The 22,582-nt window shown below is 50.5% G+C and overlaps 1 protein-coding gene across 3 annotated transcripts in view; it reads left to right on the top strand.

The window, feature by feature from the left end:
- SCARB1 (scavenger receptor class B member 1) overlaps nucleotides 1–22,369 on the top strand; it is an 86,145-nt gene extending 63,776 nt beyond the window's left edge. For 2 of the 3 annotated variants that reach the window (XM_008005178.3, XM_008005181.3), the window contains exons 8-13: nucleotides 1,783–1,901; nucleotides 6,712–6,785; nucleotides 12,667–12,718; nucleotides 13,629–13,775; nucleotides 17,321–17,449; nucleotides 21,499–22,369. In XM_008005178.3, coding sequence (XP_008003369.2) covers nucleotides 1,783–1,901; nucleotides 6,712–6,785; nucleotides 12,667–12,718; nucleotides 13,629–13,775; nucleotides 17,321–17,449 — 521 coding nt within the window. In that variant the 3' untranslated portion in view covers nucleotides 21,499–22,369. The remainder of the gene's footprint in view (nucleotides 1–1,782; nucleotides 1,902–6,711; nucleotides 6,786–12,666; nucleotides 12,719–13,628; nucleotides 13,776–17,320; nucleotides 17,450–21,498) is intronic. The other variant, XM_008005180.3, reaches the window with a different exon arrangement.
- The last annotated feature ends 213 nt before the right edge of the window (nucleotides 22,370–22,582 follow it).

Raw genomic sequence — 22,582 nt, 5'->3', positions numbered from 1 at the left:
CTGAAGGGCAGGGATGCACAAGAACTGAGAAAGAGGAAGCCCGACATCGATAATCCCAGCTTTTATTTCAAACCAGTGCCTGGCTTTGCTAAGAAAAGCAGAGATAGTAGAGATGGGGTTTCACCATGTTGGCCAGGCTGGTCTCAAACTCCTGACCTCATGATCGGCCCGCCTCAGCCTCCCAAAGTGTTGGGATTACAGACATGAGCCACTGCGCCTGGTCTTTTTTTTGGAATGAAGTTTCACTCTTGTTGCCCAGGCTGGTGCACAAGGCGCGATCTCGGCTCACTGCAGCCTCTGCCTCCTGCATTCAAGCGATTCTCCTGCCTCAGCCTCCCAAGTAGCTGAGATTTCAGGCACCCACCACCACACCTGGTTAATTTTTGTATATTTAGTAGAGATGGGGTTTCACCATGTTGACCAGGCTGGTCTTGAACTTCTGACCTCAGGTGATCCACCCACCTCGGCCTCCCAAAGTGCCGGGATTACAGGCGTGAGCCACCATGCCTGGCCTCTGATTCGGGTTTTTTTCTGTTTTGTTTTCCTTTCTTATTGAGGCAAAATTCTTGTACCATAAAATTAACCATTTTAAAGTGAACAATTCAGTGGCATTTAGCAGGGTCACAAGGTTGTGCAGCCATCACCTGTATCTCGTTCCAGAACATTTGTGTCACCCCAAAAGGAGACCCAGACTCATCAGAAGTTACTCCCCGCCCCCTCCCCAGCCCCTGATCACCACCCGTCGGCTCTGTCAGTGGATTAGCACCATCTGGATCCTCGTGAGCTTTTAAAAAAAATTTTTTTTTTTCTTTTGAGACAGGATCTTGCTCTGCTGCCCAGGCTGGAGTGCAGTGGCACGGTCATGGCTCACTGCAGCCTCAGCCTCCAAGGCTGAAGTGATTCTCCTGCTTCAGCCTCCTGAGTAGCTGGGACTACGTGCATGTGCCACCATGCCCAGCTAATTTTTGTATTTTTTTTTTTTGGTAGAGATGGGGTCTTGCCATATTGCCCAGGCTGGTCTCCAATTCCTGGGTGCAAGTGATCTACCTGCTGAGGCCTCCCAAAGCGTTGGGATTACAGGCATAAGCCATGGCGCCTGGCCCTTGTGAGCTTTTGAGAGAGGCCCGCTCGCTGTTCCTTGTTAACTTGTCCTTCAGGCCTGTTGCCCATTGTCCGGAGGGTGAGCTAGTGTTTGCCTGGTTTGGTTGGTCAGTGGTGAGGTTGAGCTCATGTTTGTAGCAGGTGTGTCTACAGGACACACTCCTGTGGACGCAGGGAGGCCTGCCCACCTGAGCTCTGATTGTTGCTGCGTGGCCTGCAAGGGCCAGTGTAGGCTCCTTGACTTGTGCTCCAGACTCCCCTCCCCACACCCAAGTTCAGATCTGGCATTGCCTTGTCCATCCCTGCCTCCCTAGCACCCTCGTGCACCATGCATTTCCCCTGCCCGCACTTGCTTCCACCTTCCCTTCCATCTGGAATGTGCTTCCTGGGCCTCCTTCACCTGGCTCCTGTTAAGAGGCCTTTGGTCTCTTCCTTCCTTTGGTCTCTCCTGTCAGAATCAGCAGCTCCTGCCTCACCCCTTCTCTGGCACAGAGCTTGTCCCTCATGGTAGGGCCTGGGGCTTTTGACGGAATGGAGGAAGGGATCCTCTCTGTCTGGTTATCTTGTCATTGCCACGGGGGTGCTCTGCAGACCGCAGCTCTGTGCAGACCTACGGCCTGGCAGGACCTGCCAACGCACTGTCCTTGTCTGATGTCCCCTCGCCACCCCTCTGTCTTCTAGGTGCCCCCTTGTTTCTCTCCCATCCTCACTTCCTCAACGCCGACCCGGTCCTGGCAGAAGCGGTGACTGGCCTGCACCCTAACCAGGAGGCACACTCCTTGTTCCTGGACATCCACCCGGTGAGCCCCTGCCATCCTCTGTGGGGGGTGGGCGATTCCTGGTCGGAGCACACCTGGCTGCCTCCTCTCTTCCCAAGCACAGAGCTGCTGTGGGCTGGGGTGGTGGAAGCCTGGCTTCTAGAATCTCGAGCTACCAAAGTTCCTTCCTTCACCCCGACTCCATAGTTCATGGGTTTTATGATCCCTGTACCGGGTTCTATAAATGGGCCCTAAGACAGTAAATTAATTAGAACTTATCAGCTGGGGTGTCTCCTACATGTGAGCTGGAGGCAGCCCTCTGGATGTGTCAAGATACCATAAAGATCAGGTACCAAGAAAAGCCAGGAATATCTTGCAGATAAATCACACAGAGAATTTGTCCCGTGTGAAGTTCTGTCTACAAGCAGGGAGCTGGACATGTGGCCCTCCCAAGGACATGCCTTCAGCCTGTAGCCTCTTCTCTTGGCGCCTCTGTTCTCTGTAAAATATGCCCAGTTGGGCTTGGTGGCTGCTACCATTGATTCAGAAATCTGTGGTTTTCTGTTTCCTGAGTGGGCACTTGTGGTCTCTCCCATGGGCTTTTAACAAAATTATTATTATTATTTTTGAGACAGGGTCTCACTCTGTTGCCCAGGCTGGAGTGTAGTGGCATGATCATGGCTCACTGCAGCCTCGACCTCCCTGGGTTCAGGTGATCCTCCCACCTCAGCCTCCCTAGTAGCCCAGACTACAGACATGTGCCACCATGCCTGGCTAATTTTTATATTTTTTGTAGAGATGCGGTTTCGCCATGTTGCCCAGTCTGGTCTTGAACTCTTGGGCTCAAGCAATCCTCCTGTCTCAGCCACCCAAAGTACTGGGATTACAGGCATGAGCCACCGTGCCCAGCCAAAATTAGTTTTCTAACTTGAAAAAGAAAAGCTGTCTATTTTTGAGTACATGCCAATTAACATATGTATTACCTCACATACTGATCATGTATTGGTGGTGAGAACATTTAAAATCTACAGTCGGCAACTTTCAAGTATACAATACATTGCTATTCACTATAGTCACTGTGTTGTATTGTATAGTACAATACACTGACCGTTGCTATATTGTCCAGCAGATCTCCTAAAGTTATTCCTCCTGTCTAACTGAAATTTTGTATCCTTTGACGGACTTCCCCCTCCCTGCCTTGCCAGCCCCTGCTAGCCAGTATTCTACCCTCTGCTTCTATGAATTCAACTTTTTTTTTTTTTGAGATGGAGTTTCACTCTGGTTACCCAGGCTGGAGTGCAGTGGCACGATCTCGGCTCGCTGCAACCTCCACCTCCCGGGTTCAAGCAATTCTCCTGCCTCAGCCTCTCGAGTAGCTGAGATTACAGGCACACACCACCACCCCTGGCTAATTTTTGTATTTTTAGTAGAGACAGGGTTTTGCCACGTTGGCCAGGCTGGTCTTGAACTCGTGACCTCAGGTGATCCACCCGCCTCGGACTCCCAGATTGCTGGGAATATAGGCGTGAGCCACTGCGCTTGGCCTGAATTCAACTTTTTAAGATTCCACATACAAGTGAGGTCATGCAGTATTTGCCTTTCTGTGCCTGGCCTATTTTACTTAGCATAATGTCCCCCAAGTTCATCATGTTGTCACAAATGACAGGATTTCCCTGTTTTTATTTATTTATTTACTTGAGGCAGAGTCTTGCTCTGTCACCCAGGCTGGAGTACAGTGGCATGATCTCGGCTCCCTGCAACCTCCGCCTCCTGGGTTCAAGTGAGTCTCCTGCCTCAGCCTCCAGAGTAGCTGGGATTAAAGGCACGCACCACCATGCCTAGCTAATTTTTGTATTTTTAGTAGGGATGGGATTTCACCATCTTGGCCAAGCTGGTCTCGAACTCCTGGCCTCAAGTGATCCGCCCACCTCGGCCTCCCACAGTGCTGGGATTACAGGTGTGAGCCACCTCGCTGGCCAGATTTCCCTCTTTTTAAATGCTGAACAGTATCCCACTGTGTGTGCACCATGTTTGCGGTGCCCATTCATTCGCTGACAGACACTTCGCTTGATTCTGTATCTTGGCTGCATTGTACATGGGAGTGCCCCTGTCTCTTTGACACACTGATTTCGTTTCCTCTGGGCAGATGCCCGGCAGTGGATCACTGATCCGATGGTAGTTCTGGTTTTAGTTGTCTGAGGAAGCTCCATGCGTTTGCCACAGTGCTGGGCACCTCAGGCCCTTCCGGAAGCTCTGCGGCAGATGCACCATTTTCCTTTTCCTTTTCCTTCCATTTTCCTTTGTCCTCCCAGGCCTCCTTAGCCACTGACTAGACCCTCTCGGCCCTGGCCGCAGGCCTGGTCTCTGCTGTCCGTCTTTTAGTTAATTCCTCCTCCGGCCTCTCTTGCTCTGCTGGCTTCCGGAGAATTCCGCCATGCACACCGTCTCCTGTGTGCTCTCACTGATCACTTTCCTTTCAGGGCAGGGATTTTCTTTTCTCCCCCTCACATCAAGAAAGAGGGGGTTAAGTTTGGGAGCCCAGAGAGAGGCATAGAGCTGTTTTGCCGCAGCCACTTTAGCTGCTGCGTCCAATTCTACCTCCAGATCAGCTTGAGGCCGACAGGGAGAGGAAGTGGCCTTTACTTCTTTGTTTTTTGAGCTGGGCACGTTGGGGAGGGGATCATGAGATCAGCTTGCTGCCTGTTGGCCATTAGCCTTGAAAACCAAATGCATGTTGGAAGCTGCTTCCGTGTGGCCACTTTTCTGCTCCTGAAACTGGGGGAGGGCATGGGGACAGGGGACGCAACAGGACGCCGCTATGGTGGTATCACAACTAAGATTTATTATAACGACAGAATTCAAAGCAAAATTAGCAAAGGGAAAGAGCACCTTGGGTGAAGTCGGGGGAGGTCAGGCTGGGGCTTCCAGAGTCCTCTTTCAGGGGAGTCCTACAGGATACACTTAATGTCTTCAGCAATGAGTTATGACAACATGTAGGAGATGTTGTCTAGCAGGGAAGCTCGTTAGAAATTCAGTGCCCACAGTGTTTTGCTAGGGGCCAATCACATGGGCACCTCTGCCTGGCAGGTACCAAAATTCTAGACTCTGGGAAGGAAAGCAGGTGCTGAGCAAGAACCATACTGTTTGTGCAGATAATTTTGGCCCAGTGAACTACTCTCATCAGTTGGGGATGGTGGGAACCCTCCTGAAATCTGGGTTCCCAGATGCCAGCAGAATTCCTAAGGAGAGCAGCTTCAGGCCTGCGGTGTGAACTCTGTTCTACTCATGGGTGAACTAACGCCCATCCCACCAGGCTTTCACTTTCAAGGGCAAGTGCTCCCCAGTTGTGGGCATAAGTGAGGCGTTTGATGAGCTCTTCTTTACCACAGGGGCCTGGAAGGGCCTCAGCATCCTGGGCCATAATGAAGAAAACATCCTTTCCTTACAGTGTATGTGATAATAACCCAGGCATTTATGGCCCTGAGTGTGGCTATCTTGCATACCTTACTTTTGCTCTTGCAAATATTCTGTCAGGTGGGGAGAGTTCCCTCTGTTTTACAGATGAGGAAGCAACTCTCAGTTAAGAAGAACCAAATGCAGTTCTCTGACCTCAAATCTAGTTTTATTTCCACTATCATTTCCTGACTTCATTCTGGAACCACCTTCCTGTTGTTTTTGATGACATATGTGTGTCACTTCTGCTATTTACTTAAAAAAAAAGTCTCATAAAAAAAGAGTTGAGTGTAGTGGCTCATGGCTGTAATTCCAGTGCTGTGGGAGGCTGAGGCAGGAAGATCACTTAAGGCTAGTTTGAGACCAGCCTGGGCAACCTAATAAAACTCTGTCTCTACAAAAATGATAATGATAAATAGGCTGGGCGCAGTGGCTCACGCCTGTAATCCTGCCTTGGGCGGCCAAAGTGGGCAGATCGCTTGCAGCCAGGAGTTTGAGACCAGCCTGGTCAACATGGTAAAACCCTGTCTTTACTAAAAACACAAAAATTAGCTGAATGTGGTAGCGCACACCTGTAGTCCCAGCTACTGGGGAGGCTGAGGCAGGGCAATGGCTTGAACTCAGGAGGCAGAGGTTGCCTGCACTCCAGCCTAGATAACTGAGACTCTGTCTCAAAAACAAACAAAAATAAAAATAAATTTCTGCACAAGGGAAGGTTTTTATTACTACCTCAAATAGGAAATTACAAAATTCTCCAAGGAAAGAAGACAACCATAAAAATGAACAAGGAAAAAAATATTAGGCTCTATGTAAAATATTGTTGTCTGCCAGCAGGGGTGAACCTGGGGCCAACTCTGCGCCAGTGTTAAAAGTGGAGATTTTGTGTAGGTGTATTAGAGGGGCATTAAAGACCATGCAAACACCTGGCTGAGACTACTCTTGAAAATGATCCGGAGGAGTTGGGAGTGAATTGAGAAGGGATTCTTGTCCGTTTTATTGAATGTGGAGGTTGAGAGGGAGCATGGACAAATTGCCATTCTGCACTTTGGGAAACACCGTCTTAGGAGGACAGGTGAAAGTGATTAGGTTTTTTCCACCCTGGAACAGGCTTGCTTTCTAGAAGGGACCTCTTGAGGCTGTAGACATAACCGTGTGGGAAACACTTGTTTCCCTATAAGGGGTTAGAACCAGGAGAGGAGATCCCAATGCACCTGCCCAGCATTTCTAGAACCATGGACCCTCCCCCAGCCTGTGGCTTGTTTTAGGTCAGATACAAGCAAGCTCCACTGGGCAGTTAGCTGGGACGCCCACCTTCTTGACAGAGACCAGGGAGAGGAGGGCTTGGTGGTGTCCCTGGAGCTGGGGGTGGCCAGTCTCCTCACTGTGTTTGTTGCCGCAGGTCACAGGAATCCCCATGAACTGCTCTGTGAAACTGCAGCTGAGCCTCTACATGAAATCTATCGCAGGCATTGGGTGAGTGCGGACTGGGAGCTGGGGCTGCATTGCTCATTGAGAGATGAGGGGCTCAGTGCTCCAGTGGTCCCAGACTCCAGTGACATACCCCAGGAACCAGGCATGGGGAGGGGAGAGGGTCCTATTGAGGATGAATCTACTCCCTGCTGATCTTCTCCCTGAGGGGTCTTGGTTTTGAGCCAGGTCCTGACCTGCATCCTGATATTCCTTCCCCAGAAGGCCACTTTTCTTTCCCTTTTTTTGTTTTTGTTTTTGTCTTTTCTTTTTAGATGGAGTCTCGCTCTTGTTGCCCAGGCTGGAGTGCAAGGGTGGGATATCGGCTCACCACAACCTCCTCCTCCCAGGTTCAAGCGATTCTCCTAACTCAGCCTCCTGAGTAGCTGGGATTACAGGCATGTGCCACCACACCTGGCTAATTTTGTATTTTTAGTAGAGACGAGGTTTCACCATGTTGGTCAGGCTGGTCTCAAACTCTTGGCCTCAAGTGATCCGCCCACCTGGGCCTCCCAAAGTGCTGGATTACAGGCGTGAGCCACCGTGCCCAGCCTCCACTTTTCTTTCTTAACATTCACCCCCTCCCTGCCAATTAGCCAGAGCTTTAATACAAGCTGTTTCCTACATGACAGAGTGACAAAAATTAAAGCCTGGCAAAACCAAATGTTTGAAAATGGAAACTTACCAAACAACATTCTTTAGTTTCACTATTCATTTTATAAGAATTTTTCAACCACTGATTTCCTCTTTTTGATTTTTAAAATAAAACAACTTTATGGAAATACAATTCACATACCATAAAACTCACCCCTTTAAAATGCGCAATTCAAAATAAAAAAATAAAAAACAACAATCCCCCCCTCAAATAAAATGCAGAATTCAGTGACTTGTAGTGTATTCACAGAATTGTGCATCTATCACCACAATCAATTTTGGAACATTTTCATCACCCCCAAAAGAAACCCCACACTCATTAACACTCACTTCCCTGTCCGCTCAGCCCCAGGCAACCGCTCTTCCTCTTCCTGTCTCTGTGGACTTGCCTATTCTGGGCATTTCATATAAATGGAATCACACACTATGTGGTCTTTGGTCTTTTGCGACTGGCTTCTTTCATTTAGCATCATGTTTTCAAGGTTCATCCATGTCGTAGCATGGATCAGTATATTTTATGGCTGGATGATATCCCATTGTCTAGATAGATCACATTTATTTATCGGTTGATGGATGTCTGAGTTGTTTCCACGCCTTGGCCATTATGCATAATGTAGCTATAAATGTTCCTGTGTCAGTCCCAGTGTAGACATCTGTTCTCATTTTCCTTAGTTAGGTACCGAGGGGTGGAATCGCTGGGTCCTATGTTAGCTCTTTGTTTAACTGTTTGAGGAACTGTCAGACTTTTGCACAGCCTCTACCCTGTCCCCATTCTTAGCAGCAGCGCAGCAGGGTTCCAGTTCCTCCCCACGCGCACCAGCACTTGCTGTAGCATTACACGTTGCTAGGACTTGGTGAGGGATTACACTGATTTGTTGCTATGTCAGTGTCTGTGCTTCTTAGCATATCTGAAATAGTTTCGTTAAAAAAAAATTCTCTTAGAAAAATCCCTGGGTTGCAGGAATGTAAGCATCTATTCAGCTTTGTCAAATGCCTCTCGGCTGGAAAGAATAACACTTTGTCAGAGCACGGCAGCGAGTAATAACTGTCAGCTCGCTTCCTTCACTGCCCCCCTTGCCTTTTATTTTTATATTTTGAGGCCACTTAGGGAATTTGTTCTTGATAGATTTGTGGGTGGGGAAACAGCACTAGGCACAGAAGAGGCGATTGCAGCCTAAGTCCTCCCTCTGGTTCCACCACTTGGCACCTGGGCTGCTAACTGGGATGCAACTGGGGCCAAGTGGGTGACCCAGATAGAAGAGGAGACCTGGGGCTGAGGATACAGCCCCTTCCCAGCACCAGCTGACTGTGGCCCCATGGAAATGTGGGCTCACTATGGCCACATCCTCTGCATTTTTCAAAAGGACCTCCAAATCTGAATTTTAACAGGAACTCTGTCAATTTTTACTTCTTGGGAGGTAATTCACATTCTTTTTTTTTTTTTTTGAGACAAAGTCTTGCTGTGTTGCCCAGACTAGAGTGCAACCTCTGCCTCCCAGGTTCCAGCGATTCTCCTGCCTCAGCCTCTCAAGTAGCTGGGATTACAGGCACTCACCACTACACCCAGCTAATTTTTGTATTTTTAGTGGAGACAGGATTTCACCATGTTGGCCAGGCTGTTCTTGAACTTGTGACCTCAGATGATCCACCTCCCAGAGTGCTGGGATTACAGGCATGAGCCACCGCACCGGGCCTAATTCACATTCTTGACAAACAGTTCACACGGGCAGCTGGATTGTGCCTGCCAGTGACCTGTGGACCGGTTGCTGTGGGCCACTCACCCAACCTCTCTGGGGACTCACCCAACCTCTCTGGGCCGCACAGCTGCTGACCTCCCTGCAGACTGGGAACAAGGCACTCCAGGAAAGTGGTCTCAACAGCAGATATTGAGGGCCACAAGGGATGGCGTGGGAAAAGTCTAGGGACACAGCTGCCGGAAGCAGAGCTGTCTCGTGACCTGTCGGGGGAGCTTCTGTGCTCCTTGCTCACTAGGTAAAGGCAGTGGGGTTGCATGTTACTTGCATACAGTTCCCACTGGTTCTTACAAAGTCTTTCGGAGAAAAGCAGCCAAAGTGAATGGTACCATCTGTTGTCTTTCCATTGTGTTTCGTCCTCTGTAGGGTGATAGTGTGAGCCCATTTCACTGTGCTATACCCTATTTAAGTGGCCCGAGAGACCTCCAATAATTGTGATTGGGGGATTTGAGCCTTTTTTTTTTTTTTTTTGAGATGGAATCTCACTCTGTCGCCAGGCTGGAGTGCAGTGGTGCGATCTTCCCTCCGACTGCAACCTCCGCCTCCCTGGTTCAAGCGAGTCTCCTGCCTCAGCCTCCTGAGTAGCTGGGATTACAGGCATGTGCCACCACGCCTGGATAATTTTTATATTTTTAGTAGAGACGAGGTTTCACCATGTTGGCCAGGATGGCTTTGATTTCCTGACCTTGTGATCCGCCTGCCTCGGCCTCCCAAAGTGCTGGGATTACAGGCGCGAGCCACCACGCCCCAGACCCTCTTTTTAAAAATTAATTTTTCTGGCCGGGCGCGGGGGCTCGCGCCTGTAATCCCAGCACTTTGGGAGGCTGAGGCGGGTGGATCACGAGGTCAGGATATCGAGACCATCCTGGCTAACATGGTGAAACCCCGTCTCTACTAAAAATACAAAAAAATTAGCCGGGCGTGGTGGCGGGCGCCTGTAGTCGTAGCTACTCAGGAGGCGGAGGCAGGAGAATGGCGTGAACCCAGGAGGTGGAGCTTGCAGTGAGCCGAGATTGCGCCACTGTACTCCAGCCTGGGTGACAGAGCCAGACTCCTTCTCAAAAAAAAAAAAAAATTTTTTTTTTCTTTTTTTAGGTGTTTTACAATTTGTTTTTGTTTTTTCGTTTTTCTTTCTCTTGCCTGATTGCTCTGGCGAGGACTTCCCACTTTTCTCTTTAAGGACTTTTATGATTCCCTGGGACCTACCTAGATATCAGGACAGTCTCGCCATCTCAGAACCTTGATGTACCCATATCTGCATGGACCCGCCTAGATATTCCAGGACACTCTCCCCATCTCAGAGCCTTGATGTAGTCACGTCTGCATGGTCCCCCTTTGTCGTGGCAGGTCACCGTATCCCAGGTGTCACATTGGTCTTCCGGTCTCCTTAGGCACCTCTTGGCTGTGGCAGTCTCTCATTTCTCCTTCGTTTTGATGACAGTGACACTTTTGAGAAGCACTGGTCAGGTATTTTGTAGGATGCCTCTCTCCTGGGATTGGTCTGGTGCTTTTCTCATGATTAGACTGGGGTGATGGGTTTTGGGAGGAGGAAGACCACAGAGAGAAAGTTCCAGTTTCAGAGCATCTAGGGTACATTCCGTCAACATACTGTATCACTGTTGATGTTGACCTTGATAGCCTGGACAAGGTCATGCCTGTCACGTTTCTCCGGCATCGAGTTAACTTTTATTCTCCCTTTGGATTTTATTATCTTTTTAACTTGGCGTGTAAGTTTTAATGTCACAGGTAATATGAACATATCTTCTTGAGGGGAAGAATAAAGAGAGTTTCCTGTGACTCCCCACCATCCCCAGCCGTACCCACCATCATTAATTTGCTGTGCTTCCTTCCAGGCCTTTTCCTACTTCTTTACATTCATATATATGTCACCATAGAGAAGATACAGGTTGTCATTTGTCTGTTTGTTTGTCTTTGCTAGTCCAAGCAACACTGAACATCTTTGTGCCTCTGTGTGCATGTGTGAGCATCTCTAGGGCAGTTTCTGAAGAGCGTAATTGCTGGGTCGTGAGGTATATTGGTGGAATTAGGTTTGTCAGTATAGATCAGAAAACTCAACAGTTGTTGCCCAAATGGAACAAAGGTATATTGTTATTTAAAAAATCTTCTTTTAGAGGATGTCTGGAGGCAGACAGTCAGAGTATGGCAAGAGACATTCATGGTCCAAGTTCCACTCATCTTTCTGTTCCATTTTCCCAACACATGGCTTCCATCCTCAAGGTCACCTCTGGTCCCACTGGCTGCAGAGCTCCAGCCCTTGCATCTGCATTCCAGGCATCTGAAAGGGAGGAGGGAAAAAAGGTTCACATCCCAGCTGTGAAAGCTGCTTTTTGAGCAACCTTCCCGGCCATCCCACATAACGCTTCTGCAAACATCTCATTAACCAGAACTTGGTTACAGAGCCTCACTTGCCACAAGAGAGGCTGAGGTGGAGTCTTTCACTGGGTGCATTGCCATCCTGAGTAAAATTTGGGTTCTGTTTCTAAAAGGGACCAATGGATTTTGGCTGGGTCACTGGTGGGCTTTGCCCTGTAGGAGATGTGAGTTTTTAATTTAAAAAGATTATTATCAAATTATCAAGCTCTTTGCCAGGGGAGATTCCTTCTAGCAGCACATCAAAACACCGGTTCCCTAAGCCTGCACCAGTCAAGTACCGTGGCCCCCTCATCCCCGGGAGTATATTCCAAGACCCCCAGTGGATGCCTGAAGCTGGGGATAGTACTGAACCCTGTATAGCATATACTCTGCTTCCTCCTATACACACAACATCTATGATAAAGTTAATTTATAAATTAGGCATAGCCGCACTTAACAATAACTAAGAATAGAGTAATTATAACAAATGCTATAATAAAAGTTATGTGAATGTGGTCTCTCTCTCAAAATATCTTATTGTACTGTACTCAGGGTAAGAAATGGCAGAAATCAAAACCGTGGATAAGGAGGGATGACTGAGACTGCAGAATCAAGTCCCTCCTGGCCCCAGAACTTATGATCACAGGTTCAAAGCTGTGTGATGACAAACAGCCCTTTGGGAAAACATCTCACCTTGTCAACTAAAGAAAACAAAACAAAACAAAAAACAACAACAAAAAATGCCTTTTAAAGAATTAAAGTTGGGTGCAGCACACCAACATAGCACATGTATACATATGTAACAAACCTGCATGTTGTGCACATGTACCCTAGAACATAAAGTATAATGAAATAAAAAATAAAAAGAATTAAAGTTAGTCTTATTTACAAGTAGTATTGAGGGCTGTAGACTGAGACCTTCAGCCTGGGGAGAGTTTTGTCACATGGCTCCTAAAGTGTTTCAGCTCATTGTTTATATTTAGTGGTGAGGGTTTAGCGTGTGCAAAATTATACTAAACCCGTTTAGATGTTGTATTCAAGCAGAATTATATCAAGGTTTGGGTGTAAGACTTTGTTTCACACAGCTATACCTTGCTTATTTCCAGACAAACTGGGAAGATTGAGCCGGTGGTCCTGCCGCTGCTTTGGTTTGCAGAGGTAAGGGTGCGTTGGGCACAGTGTCAGGGGCTTTTGTTAAGAGCCAATGTGGGCATTTGAGGCAGGGGGTGGGGATCGGCTTGTAGAAAGGGAGAGGGCTGGGCCGGGGTAACCGGACTGTGACATGGACCAGTGTATCAGAAATTTCACACTGTCCAAGCACCCTATGTCAGTTATCCCACTGAGTTGAAAGGGATCCCTTGAGATGGGGAAGACAGAAGCTGCATCAAGCGGTAAAGTCCCTGGCCCTGGGTGTAAAATGATTTTGTTGAGGCATATAACCTCTTCTCCTGAAAGTGGGGAAGTTGGTTTCCAAGGTGTCAGCTTTTTACTTAAACTTACTTCTCTTGCATCTTTTTAGAATTCATTCTGGCCTATTTTATTTTATTATTTTATTATTTTTTTAATTTTATCTTTTTTTAAATTTTATTTATTATTTCTTGCCTACCTCGTTTTAAATCAGGGCTAGCTAATGGCCAGGACAAACAAGCCTCCGAATGTCAAGTTCACTTCCTGCTCACAGCCCAGTCTGAAGTGGGTTGATGGGGAAGCAGAGCTCTGCTGCCTCCAGTAATTTAGGGTTCCAGGGCCCCGGGGGCCCCGCCCTCCTGTAGATCCTCCTTTCAGTGGCAGGGAAAGTGATGGGGGGGTCACGTGAGGCCAGGCCCACCTCCCATTGGTCAGAACACGACCAAATGCCCCTGCCCAACTGCAAGGATTCTGGGAATTGTAGTCTCACCTTGTGTCCTGGAGGGAGGCGGTGCCTGGCAGGCTCCAACACATGCTTTAGCTAGGGAGCTTGAGATGGGGAAAGGCTGAGGCGGGCACAGAGGAGGGTGTTGGGTGGCATCTGCGCTGTAGCCCACAGCCTGTGGCTCCAGCTCATGTGTTTGTCATTCTGCCTCCTCAGAGCGGGGCCATGGAGGGGGAGACGCTTCACACATTCTACACCCAGCTGGTGTTGATGCCCAAGGTGATGCACTATGCCCAGTACGTCCTCCTGGCGCTGGGCTGCGTCCTGCTGCTGGTCCCTGTCGTCTGCCAAATCCGGAGCAAAGTAGGTGCTGGCCAGAGTGTGGCCCGGGCTGACAGCTATTCGCTTGCCTGCTGGGGGAAGGGGGCCTCAGATCGGACCCTCTGGCCAACCACAGCCTGGAGCCCACCTCCAGCAGCAGTCCTGCTTCTGTGCTGGAGTGGGAGCGGTCACTGCTGGGGGCTGTGCTGCAGGCTTGCGTCTTTTGCATGCCGCGTTGCCACTACTCTGCCTGTTCTGGAAGGCCTGGGACCCTCCCTTGGAGGGGGTGCAGGTGGGTTTTGAGTAATGAGACCTGGTATTTGCATCGTTCATTCATCAAGTCAGCACCCGGGATGCCAGGTTCTGTTAGGGGCAAGGGGACGCACAACAGTGGAGGAGACAGCTGAGGAGCCTGCTCAGGGGGATTGAGGGGGGCTGGCATTCCAGCCGGGGAGACAGATGAAAACCAAATAAATCAGCAGAAAAGATAATTACACTCATGATAGGAAATGTGAGGGGCTAGAGCCATGGTGTCAAATAGAAATACAGCGTGAGCCACGTGTGAAGTTTTCAGATTAAATTTTCTAATAGCCATTTAACAGTCCAAGGAAACAGGTGGAATTAATTTTAATTTTATTTAACCCAAATATATGCAAAATATTATCACTTCCACATGTAATCAGTATAAAGGATGTCAATATTTTTGCAGTTGTTTTGCGTGAAGTCTTTGAAATCCTGTGTGTATGGTACATGTGCAGCAGGTCTTAATTTGGACTGGCTCTGTTTCAAGGGCTCACCAGCCGAATGCAGCTCCCAGACCGGACAGTGCATGTCTGGGGCAAGTGGGGACAAGGACAGATGGAGCTCCAGAAAGGCCTTTCTGAAGAGGTAGATAGTGAGCTTTGAAGTGGAGGGCAGGGAGGCGTTCAGCACACAGCCACAGGAGGAATGCTGCCTGGAGCGGCCACTGTAAAGGCCCTGCGGCAGGGACAGGCAAGGCACATCGGAGGGTCAGGCAGGGCCAGGGTGGCTGGAGGGGAGAGAGGGCAGGGACATAGGTAGGGGGTGGTGTCTGAGAGTGGACAGGGCAGGCCACCCAGGGCCTTGTGGTGCAGAGTGAGCAGTCTGGAACTGATTCTGGGAGTGACAGAGCCATTGGAGGCTTTTAAAGAGGGGAATCACTAGGTCAGCTGCTGGCTGGCAAGTGGGCCCTGGGCTGGGAGGGGTGGAAGCCTGGGCCCAGCGGGGAGGCCCCAGTGGGTGAGGAAGTCAGTGGCTTGAATAGGATGGGGCAGCTGCTATCAGGAGGGAATGGAAATGGGGGGAAGAGCTCCAGCCCTGGGCTTCAGACCTCCAGAAGCAGCAAGAAGAGGGGAGACCTCCTTGCTTCGGGGTCATTTATTTATTTATTCATGGCATTCACTGCAAGGTCCGTTGCACAGGTCAGGGGATGCAGAAATGACCAGAACATGAGATCGGCAGCAGAGATGGGCAAGGCAGACCTTTAGGCAAGTTACTACAGTCACACGAAGGACAGGAGAGCTGTGATCACAGAGCTCAAGGGGCAGTGGAGATGGGCGAGCAGCTGCCATGGCAGGGGAGGGGATGCTGCCCCCGGCAGGCATCAGGAAAGGCTGTTTTTGGATGCATGGAGCAGAAAGCCACCCTCTGAGGTGGCCCCCACCTGCATCATCCTAGGGCCACAGGCCGAGGCCTTCTGGGGGCCTTGGGGCTGCCCCGCTGCTCTGCTGGTCTTGACTCCTCTGCAGTACCTGCTTCCTTTAGCACTGGTGAATGCTTCTTCCTCTTCCCCTCTCTCAGGGAAGGCTTGACTGCTTCCTTGCTTGCCTGCTGGGTAAGAATAAAGCATTCTTGGTTCTTCACCTTGGCTTTCAGACCTGAAACCCGACTTCCTTTCAAAATTCCTGCCCTCGGGGGGAAAAGGTTTCCACAATGTGAGGTGGTAGCCTGGACACCAGCTGTCATCCTGTTGCTGCTGTAGCGTTTGAGCTCCTGATGATCAATGATCATTGGGTCCAGCCAGCCCTTTTGGGAGCCCCCTTCTTTGTTACTGCCCCGGGGCAGCCAGGACCCAGCAGGGCTGTGACTCCAGCAAGCAAAAGGGAACTCCCTCCAGTTTCTAGACTGAATTATGTAGAGAGGAGAGAAGGAATCAGAACCCACGCTCCCAGACCATGAATACCTCCCTGTGGCAGAGCATCACTGTGGGTGTCCACAGGCGAGGACGCACAGCCATGTGAGGGGTCCCTGAGGACTGGCTGAGGGACTGGGCCAGAGGAGGCCGTGACAGCCTCAACTCTCTGTCTCCTTCTGTCTCTCTCCAAATTGTCCATCAGAATGGGAACAGGGAAGGAGGGTCAGGAAGCACAGAATGTCTGGGCTCTGGCTAGGGTCCTCTTCCCTGCCATAGCCCCCAAATCACCATCCCACCCTCAAATCCAGTAAGAATGCTAGGATCGGCAGTGTGGCTTCCCTCCCTGCAGGTTTCACTGGAGGCCACATAAGTGAAATCTATCCCATTATGTGTGTTTTGATTTAGCAGGGCCTTACCAGTTGTTTGTTTGTTTGTTTTTGTTTTTTGGGGTTTTTTTTTTTAGATGGAGTCTCGCTCTGTTGCCCAGGCTGGAGTGCAGTGGTGCAATCTTGGCTCACTGCAACCTTCACTTCCTGGGTTCAAGCGGGAGCCTCAGCCTCAGCCTCCCGAGTAGCTGGGATTACAGAAGCCCACCACCCTGGCCGGCTAATTGTTGTATATTTAATAGATGCAGAGTTTCACCATGTTGGCCAGGCTGGTCTTGAACTCCTGACCTTGTGATCTGCCCGCCTCGGCTTCCCGAAGTTCTGGGATTACAGGTGTGAGCCACTGTGCCTGACTGGCCTTATCAGTTTTTATGTAATTTGTCCTGATTAAAAAAAAAAATCACATGTGGGTAAACTCAACATATTTTAATTTCTCTTTAGAGAAATCTTTCTTCTTGAGCCAGGTGTGGTGGCTCTTGCCTGTAATCTGAGATACTCAGGAGGCTGAGGTGGGAGGATCACTTGAGCCCAGGAGTTGGAGGCTGCAGTGAGCCATGATTGCGCCATTGCACTCCAGCCTGGACAACAGAGTGAGATCCTGTCTCAAAAATTTTAAAAAGCAATGATTTTTTCTTCGCAAGTCATTCTTTTAAAAAAAAAAAAAAAAAGAAACAATCAAAAGTATTTTTAACAGAACAATCTGTTCCTGGCTGATTTTCAACAGCCCCCCAACTAGTATACTGGTTGTCAGTCTCCATGGCCCATCTCCCCACTTTGTTTCCTCGCTGGTTTAAATTTTCAAGTGGACGAGCCCTTTTCAGCTTGACTTGTCCACCTCCCAGGTGTGTTTCCTGAAGATGCTTGTACTTCTGTCTAAGAGCAGCAGCTCCCCACATCTCAGCCACCTGCAATCGTTGAGGGTTGTTGGACTCTAAACTTCTGTAGCTTTCCTGTTTCCTCTTTGCCTTTTGCAAATCAAAGAACCGTGTAAAACCATTTTTATGTGGCTTCAACGTCAACTATAAATTAGCTTGGTTATCTTCTAGGAGAAATGCTATTTATTTTGGAGTAGTAGTAAAAAGGGCTCAAAGGATAAGGAGGCCATTCAGGCCTATTCTGAATCCCTGATGACATCAGCTCCCAAGGGCTCTGTGCTGCAGGAAGCAAAACTGTAGGTGGGTACCAGGTAACACCGTGCGCCTCCCTGCCCCCTCCCACATCAAGCAGAATGCTGGCAGCTTAAAACATTTGGGGTCCGGCTCATTCCTTCAGCCTCAACTTCACCTGGAGTGTCTATAGTCTGAAGATGTATATTTGTGTATTTTGCTTTTAGAGAAACTGCCCTTCCTATGTTCTGAGTGCATAGCAGTTTTTTTGATCCCAGAGGGCAAATTGTGTTCTGTGGGCTGGTGCCTATTTGCAAGTCACTTTAGAAAGGCAGGAGCAAGGCTTAGGCCTGCTGCTTCTGGAATCTCTTGTGCAATAGACTTCCCTGGGGAAGTCTGCTAGAAATGCAGATCCCTGGGCAACCTTCTAGCCTTCTGAAATAGAATCTTGGTGGGACCCAGGAATCTGTATTTTAATGGACCCTAATGAGATTCTGATGTAGAAACATGTTTGAGAAACATTGATCTAAATCTGGGATGACTGGCCAGGTGCAGTGGCTCACACCTGTAATCCAGCAGTTTGGGAGGCCAAAGTGGGTGGATCATTTGAGGTCAGGAGTTCGAGACCAGCCTGGCCAACATGGTGAAACCCTGTCTCTACTAAAAATACAAAAAAATTAGCTGGGCGTGGTGGCGCATGCCTGTAATCCCAGCTACTCGGGAGGCTGAGGCAGGAGAATCGCTTGAACCTGGGAGATGGAGGTTGCAGTGAGCCAAGATCATGCCACTGCACTCCAGCCTCAGTGACAGAGCAAGACTCCGTCTCAAAAAAATACAACTAAAATAAATAAATAAATAAATAAATCTGGGATGATTGACCAAGAACAAAGAATGTAGGCATCAATTGAACACCAATTGTATACTTAGGACTGGATCTGAGGGTAGGATTGCCAGATTGAGCACAAGCGAACAAACGGAACACAAGAAACAACAGAAGAGTGCCTGTTAAATATGAATTTTTGGTACGCAATAAATAATTTTTATTGTGTCCGTGCAATGATAGGACGCACGTATCCTGAAAACCTATCTGTTGTTCACCTGAAATTCACATTTAACTAGGCATCCTGATTTTATGTGGCCACCCTATCTGCCGGGGAAGTAGGCTGATGCCCCTGGGGGTTCTCCATTTCCTTGGCCAGGTTTCTGTAGGGCTGAGGTCGTGGGGGAGCCGTGGCCAGGGATGGTGTCCTTGCCAGGGGAGGAGACGGGCAGAGCTGCAGGCCCTATAGCTTGGGGTTGGGCAGGGATGAATCGCTCTAAAGTGGTGCCTCTGATGATAGCTGTTATTTTAGTTTCTGAAAAATATGCTGCCCTCAAGAGCTTCTGAGGCTGGGCCTACTTGGGTGAAAATAGCTTTCCAGGCAGCCACGCTGTGGGGACATGAAGCAGCAGCCCCACTCTTTGGGGCCACTTGGCTGTCTCTAGCTCATCTCACTTGCCAGGGCTGGACAAGGAAATGAAAAAGAAAATGCCAAGGGGTGGGCAGGAGCCTGTTGGCATTGGCAGGCGCTGCCAGCCCCGTGTCCCACTCACGCTCTGGGGTGCCTTCCTGTCCATCTGGGAGTAGGGGGCAGGGTCTGACCGTGTTGGGGTGGAGTGTTAATATTTGGAGAGGAACCTCCCCGGGACAGGGTCCCCAGGCTTTGCAGACAAGGCCTTCTGGCCGGGCCCCCCTTCCCTTCCTCTCTCCCAGGATTCCTCCAGGACACTGTTGTGCTGTGCACTGTTTGGCCCCCTCGGTGTCCCTGCTCCTTCCAGCCACTGCTCCCTTCTGCAGAAACTTGCCTGGGATTCCCAGGGTACAGGGGTGGGGGCTGGTCAGGGCCTGGTCAGTATAGAGCAGGGAGCTTTTCACTTTTAGCACAGATAGAGTGGCCAGGGCCCCATGGCTGCACCTCCCTGGACATAACCAGGATGTCCTGTCACCCACCCCCCAAACAAAACTGGGGTCTCCCCTTTATTTTGCCAACAGAATCCAATTTTTAGGTGATGAGACAAGTGTTTGACTTAAAAAGACCCTCCTGCCCAGCCTTCTGGAAGGTCTCGAGCCCAGCCCAGCACCCTGGATGCCCTTGGCATGTGAAAGGGGGAATGCAGTGTCCTCCAGTGGCCAGCTTCAGCTTGGAGTGGGCACCTGGGTGGTGGCCAGTGGTTCCCCTGCAGGCCACTGCTGTCCCCTCTTGGGTCCTGTTCTGAGTCTCAGGCCTGAGTCCCTGGGTACCTGGGTATGGGGTGGCCCTGAGGGGCTGCCTTGCTTGGGAGTAGGGGGAGAAAGGATATTTTTATATAAATAAGGAAAAGACAGTCCCTCTGGGCAGATGAGGCCTGCTGTAGGCCAGGGGGCTTGGTAAACTGTGTCCACTGGTCTGCACCCCTTCAGCTGGATCCTTTTGTGCAGTGAACGGCCTGGACAACTGTCCGGATGGCCCTTCAGGGATATGTTCCTGGACCTTTCTTAGCTTCTCACTGACCTTTCTCCCACTCCAAGTCTGTGTTCCTCAGTCAAACAAGTGTCAGGGAGGAGGAGGAGGAGAGGGAGGAGGAGGAACCTGCTTCACTCTCCGGCACCTGGGGGCGTTGTTCCACACGTCTTCCTTGGGAAAGACCAGGGTTCTATACAACCTGGGGGCGGTTCCCCTTGCTACTTTTGAGTGAGACTCTCTCAAGTCACGGCTCTTTGGGCCCACATGGCTAAGGTCTAGCCACCTGTGGGTGTCCCATGCTGCCTCAATGGGTGGCGTGGGGGGCGGGGCTGACCTCCCCCATGCCTGGCTCAGTACAGCACACCCTGGCCCTTGTGCCCGCTCTCTGCCCTGAGCAGGAGTTTTATTTTCCTGCCCTTTGGTGAAGCAAGCACGGGTGTGCGGAGGTGGGGCAGGGGTTTCCAGCCCCAGCTGCCGGGGTAGGGAGACCTCTGTTGCTCAGGGCAAAGGAGGTGGGGACTTAGCAGGATAAAGGCTCACCCTACACTCTTATCATTAGCATTATCTGTATTTTTAATTTTTAAGTTGAGAAATTTTCTACAACTGTCAAACTAGACAAATGACAGTAGCCAGTTCTCCTCACCCAGACTCAGCCATTGCTAACAGCTGTCAGTGTTGAAGATGGTCAGCATCTCGTGCCCTTGGTTTCACTCGTTCCCTGTGTGGCCCTCGTCCCTCTCCCCATGTCCTGCGCGCCCTGAGTAGCCATTGCCAGGAACTTGGCCTGTGGGTTTGTTTACTCTGAATCTGCATGTGCCCCGCCATGAGCAACAGGTCACTTTTTGAATGTGACCGAAGCTGCATCCTGCCGCGTGTGTTGCTGTGTGGCCGGCTTTCCTCCCTGTCTTCTGTTCATGAGTGCTGTTCAAGCTGAATACCGTCTGTGACGTTGGTTTAAAAATGCAGGCCAGGCGTGGTGGCTCACGCCTGGAATCCCAGCACTTTGGGAGGCTGAGGTGAGAGGATCGCCTGAGCCCAGGAGTTTGAGACCAGCCTGGGCAACATAGTGAGACCTGGTCTCTACAAAAAATAAAAAAATGAGCGGGGCATGGTGGTGGCACGTGTCATTGTCCCAGCCACTCGGGAGGCCAAGGTGGGAGGATCACTTGAGCCCAGGAATTGAAGGCTGTGGTGAGCCATGATGGCACCACCGTACTCCAGCCTGGGCGACAGAGAGAGACGCTGTCTCTAAAAGATAAAAAATAAATCAACACGTGAACATATGTTCTCTTCCTGAGGGACGGAGCTTGCCCTGGTTGTTCCGTGTTGACTGTGCTGCACACAGGCCCCCCCAGCTTGCTCTGCCCCTCACTGTATTAAGCCTCTTTGGGCCTCAGTTTCTCCATCCCTAAAGGAGGTCGGGGAGGCCAGGCAGGTGTTGAGTGAGATGAAGAGGCCCTCTGGGAGGCATTCCAGGAGTCTGTAGGCGACTCCAGCCTCTTCTCCCCTCTGACAGCCTGGTGGCGGGGGTGGTGTCTGTGCTGGGGATGTGGGTACAGGCCTGGGTGGGCGGGGATGAGGGTGGGGTTTGGTGACAGGGCGTGGGTGGTCACCCAGCTTTGCCTTTCTCCACAGGGTCCTGAGGACACCATGAGCCAGCCAGGCCTGGCCACTGGGCCTGACCGGCCCCCCAGCCCCTACACCCCACTTCTCCCGGACTCTCCCAGCGGACAGCCCCCCAGCCCCACAGCCTGAACCTCCCAGCTGCCATGTGCCTGTTGCATACATGCATGCAGGCCTGTGCAGACACTCAGGGACGGAGCTGCTGCTGAAGGGACTTGCAGGGAGAGGCTCGTCGACAAGCACTGTTCTGGAACCTTCTCTCCATGTGGCCCACAGGCCTGACCACAGGGCTGTGGGTACTGTGTCCCCTTCCTTGGGTGAACCTGGCCTGTCCCATTCAGCTGTTGGGCCCAGGCTTCCTCCCCTTCAGGGTGAAACACTGCAGTCCCGGCGTAGTGACTCCCCAGGCAGGACTGGCCGGCTGGGAGTGCTGGCTTCCTGTGCCAAATAGCTGCCAGGCCAGGCAAAGCGCCTTTACACAGGCCTCGGAAAACAACGGGGTGAGCACGAGATGCCCCGTGCAGCTGCCCAAGGCTCCCCACCCACCCTGGCCGGACCTTGATCTCCCCAACGTCTTCACAGGCACTGCATCAGGGTGTCTGCTGCCCGTTTCCTCCAGCCTAAACTGAAATCATCCTACGGACTGAGCCAGCCACTCCCTGGCCGAAGTGGCAGCAGGCTGTGCCCCCGAGCTGCGCCCAACCCCTCACAGGGTCCCTCAGATTTTAGGTGCCCAGGCTGAGGTGAAGAGGCCTTCGGGCCCTGCCTCCCGGGCGCTCCTGGACCCTGGGGCCAGCCTGTGACCCTTTTCTACTGGAAATGAGTTTTATCATCTTTGAAAAATAATTCACTATTGAAGTAATAAACCTTTAAAAAAATTTGATGCTGGCCTCTGTGACAGCCTTGTTTGCTGGGGTTGGGGGAGCAGTGGGGGCCTCTGGGAAGTTCTGGGCTCTTCTTCACTTGGTCAACAGCTCCTTTCTGGTGGCTGCCAAGAGCGTCTCTCCCAGGGCTAGGCTGCTGGCTTACCTTCCTGTTGTTTTTAAATTTCAACCTTGTGCAATGCTGAGTTTCATAGAAATACTGCATGAGTACG

Source organism: Chlorocebus sabaeus, chromosome 11, assembly GCF_047675955.1.
Source record: "Chlorocebus sabaeus isolate Y175 chromosome 11, mChlSab1.0.hap1, whole genome shotgun sequence".
In the NCBI taxonomy this organism is placed as follows: domain Eukaryota; kingdom Metazoa; phylum Chordata; class Mammalia; order Primates; family Cercopithecidae; genus Chlorocebus; species Chlorocebus sabaeus.
This window is presented reverse-complemented; position numbering and strand designations above follow the sequence as displayed.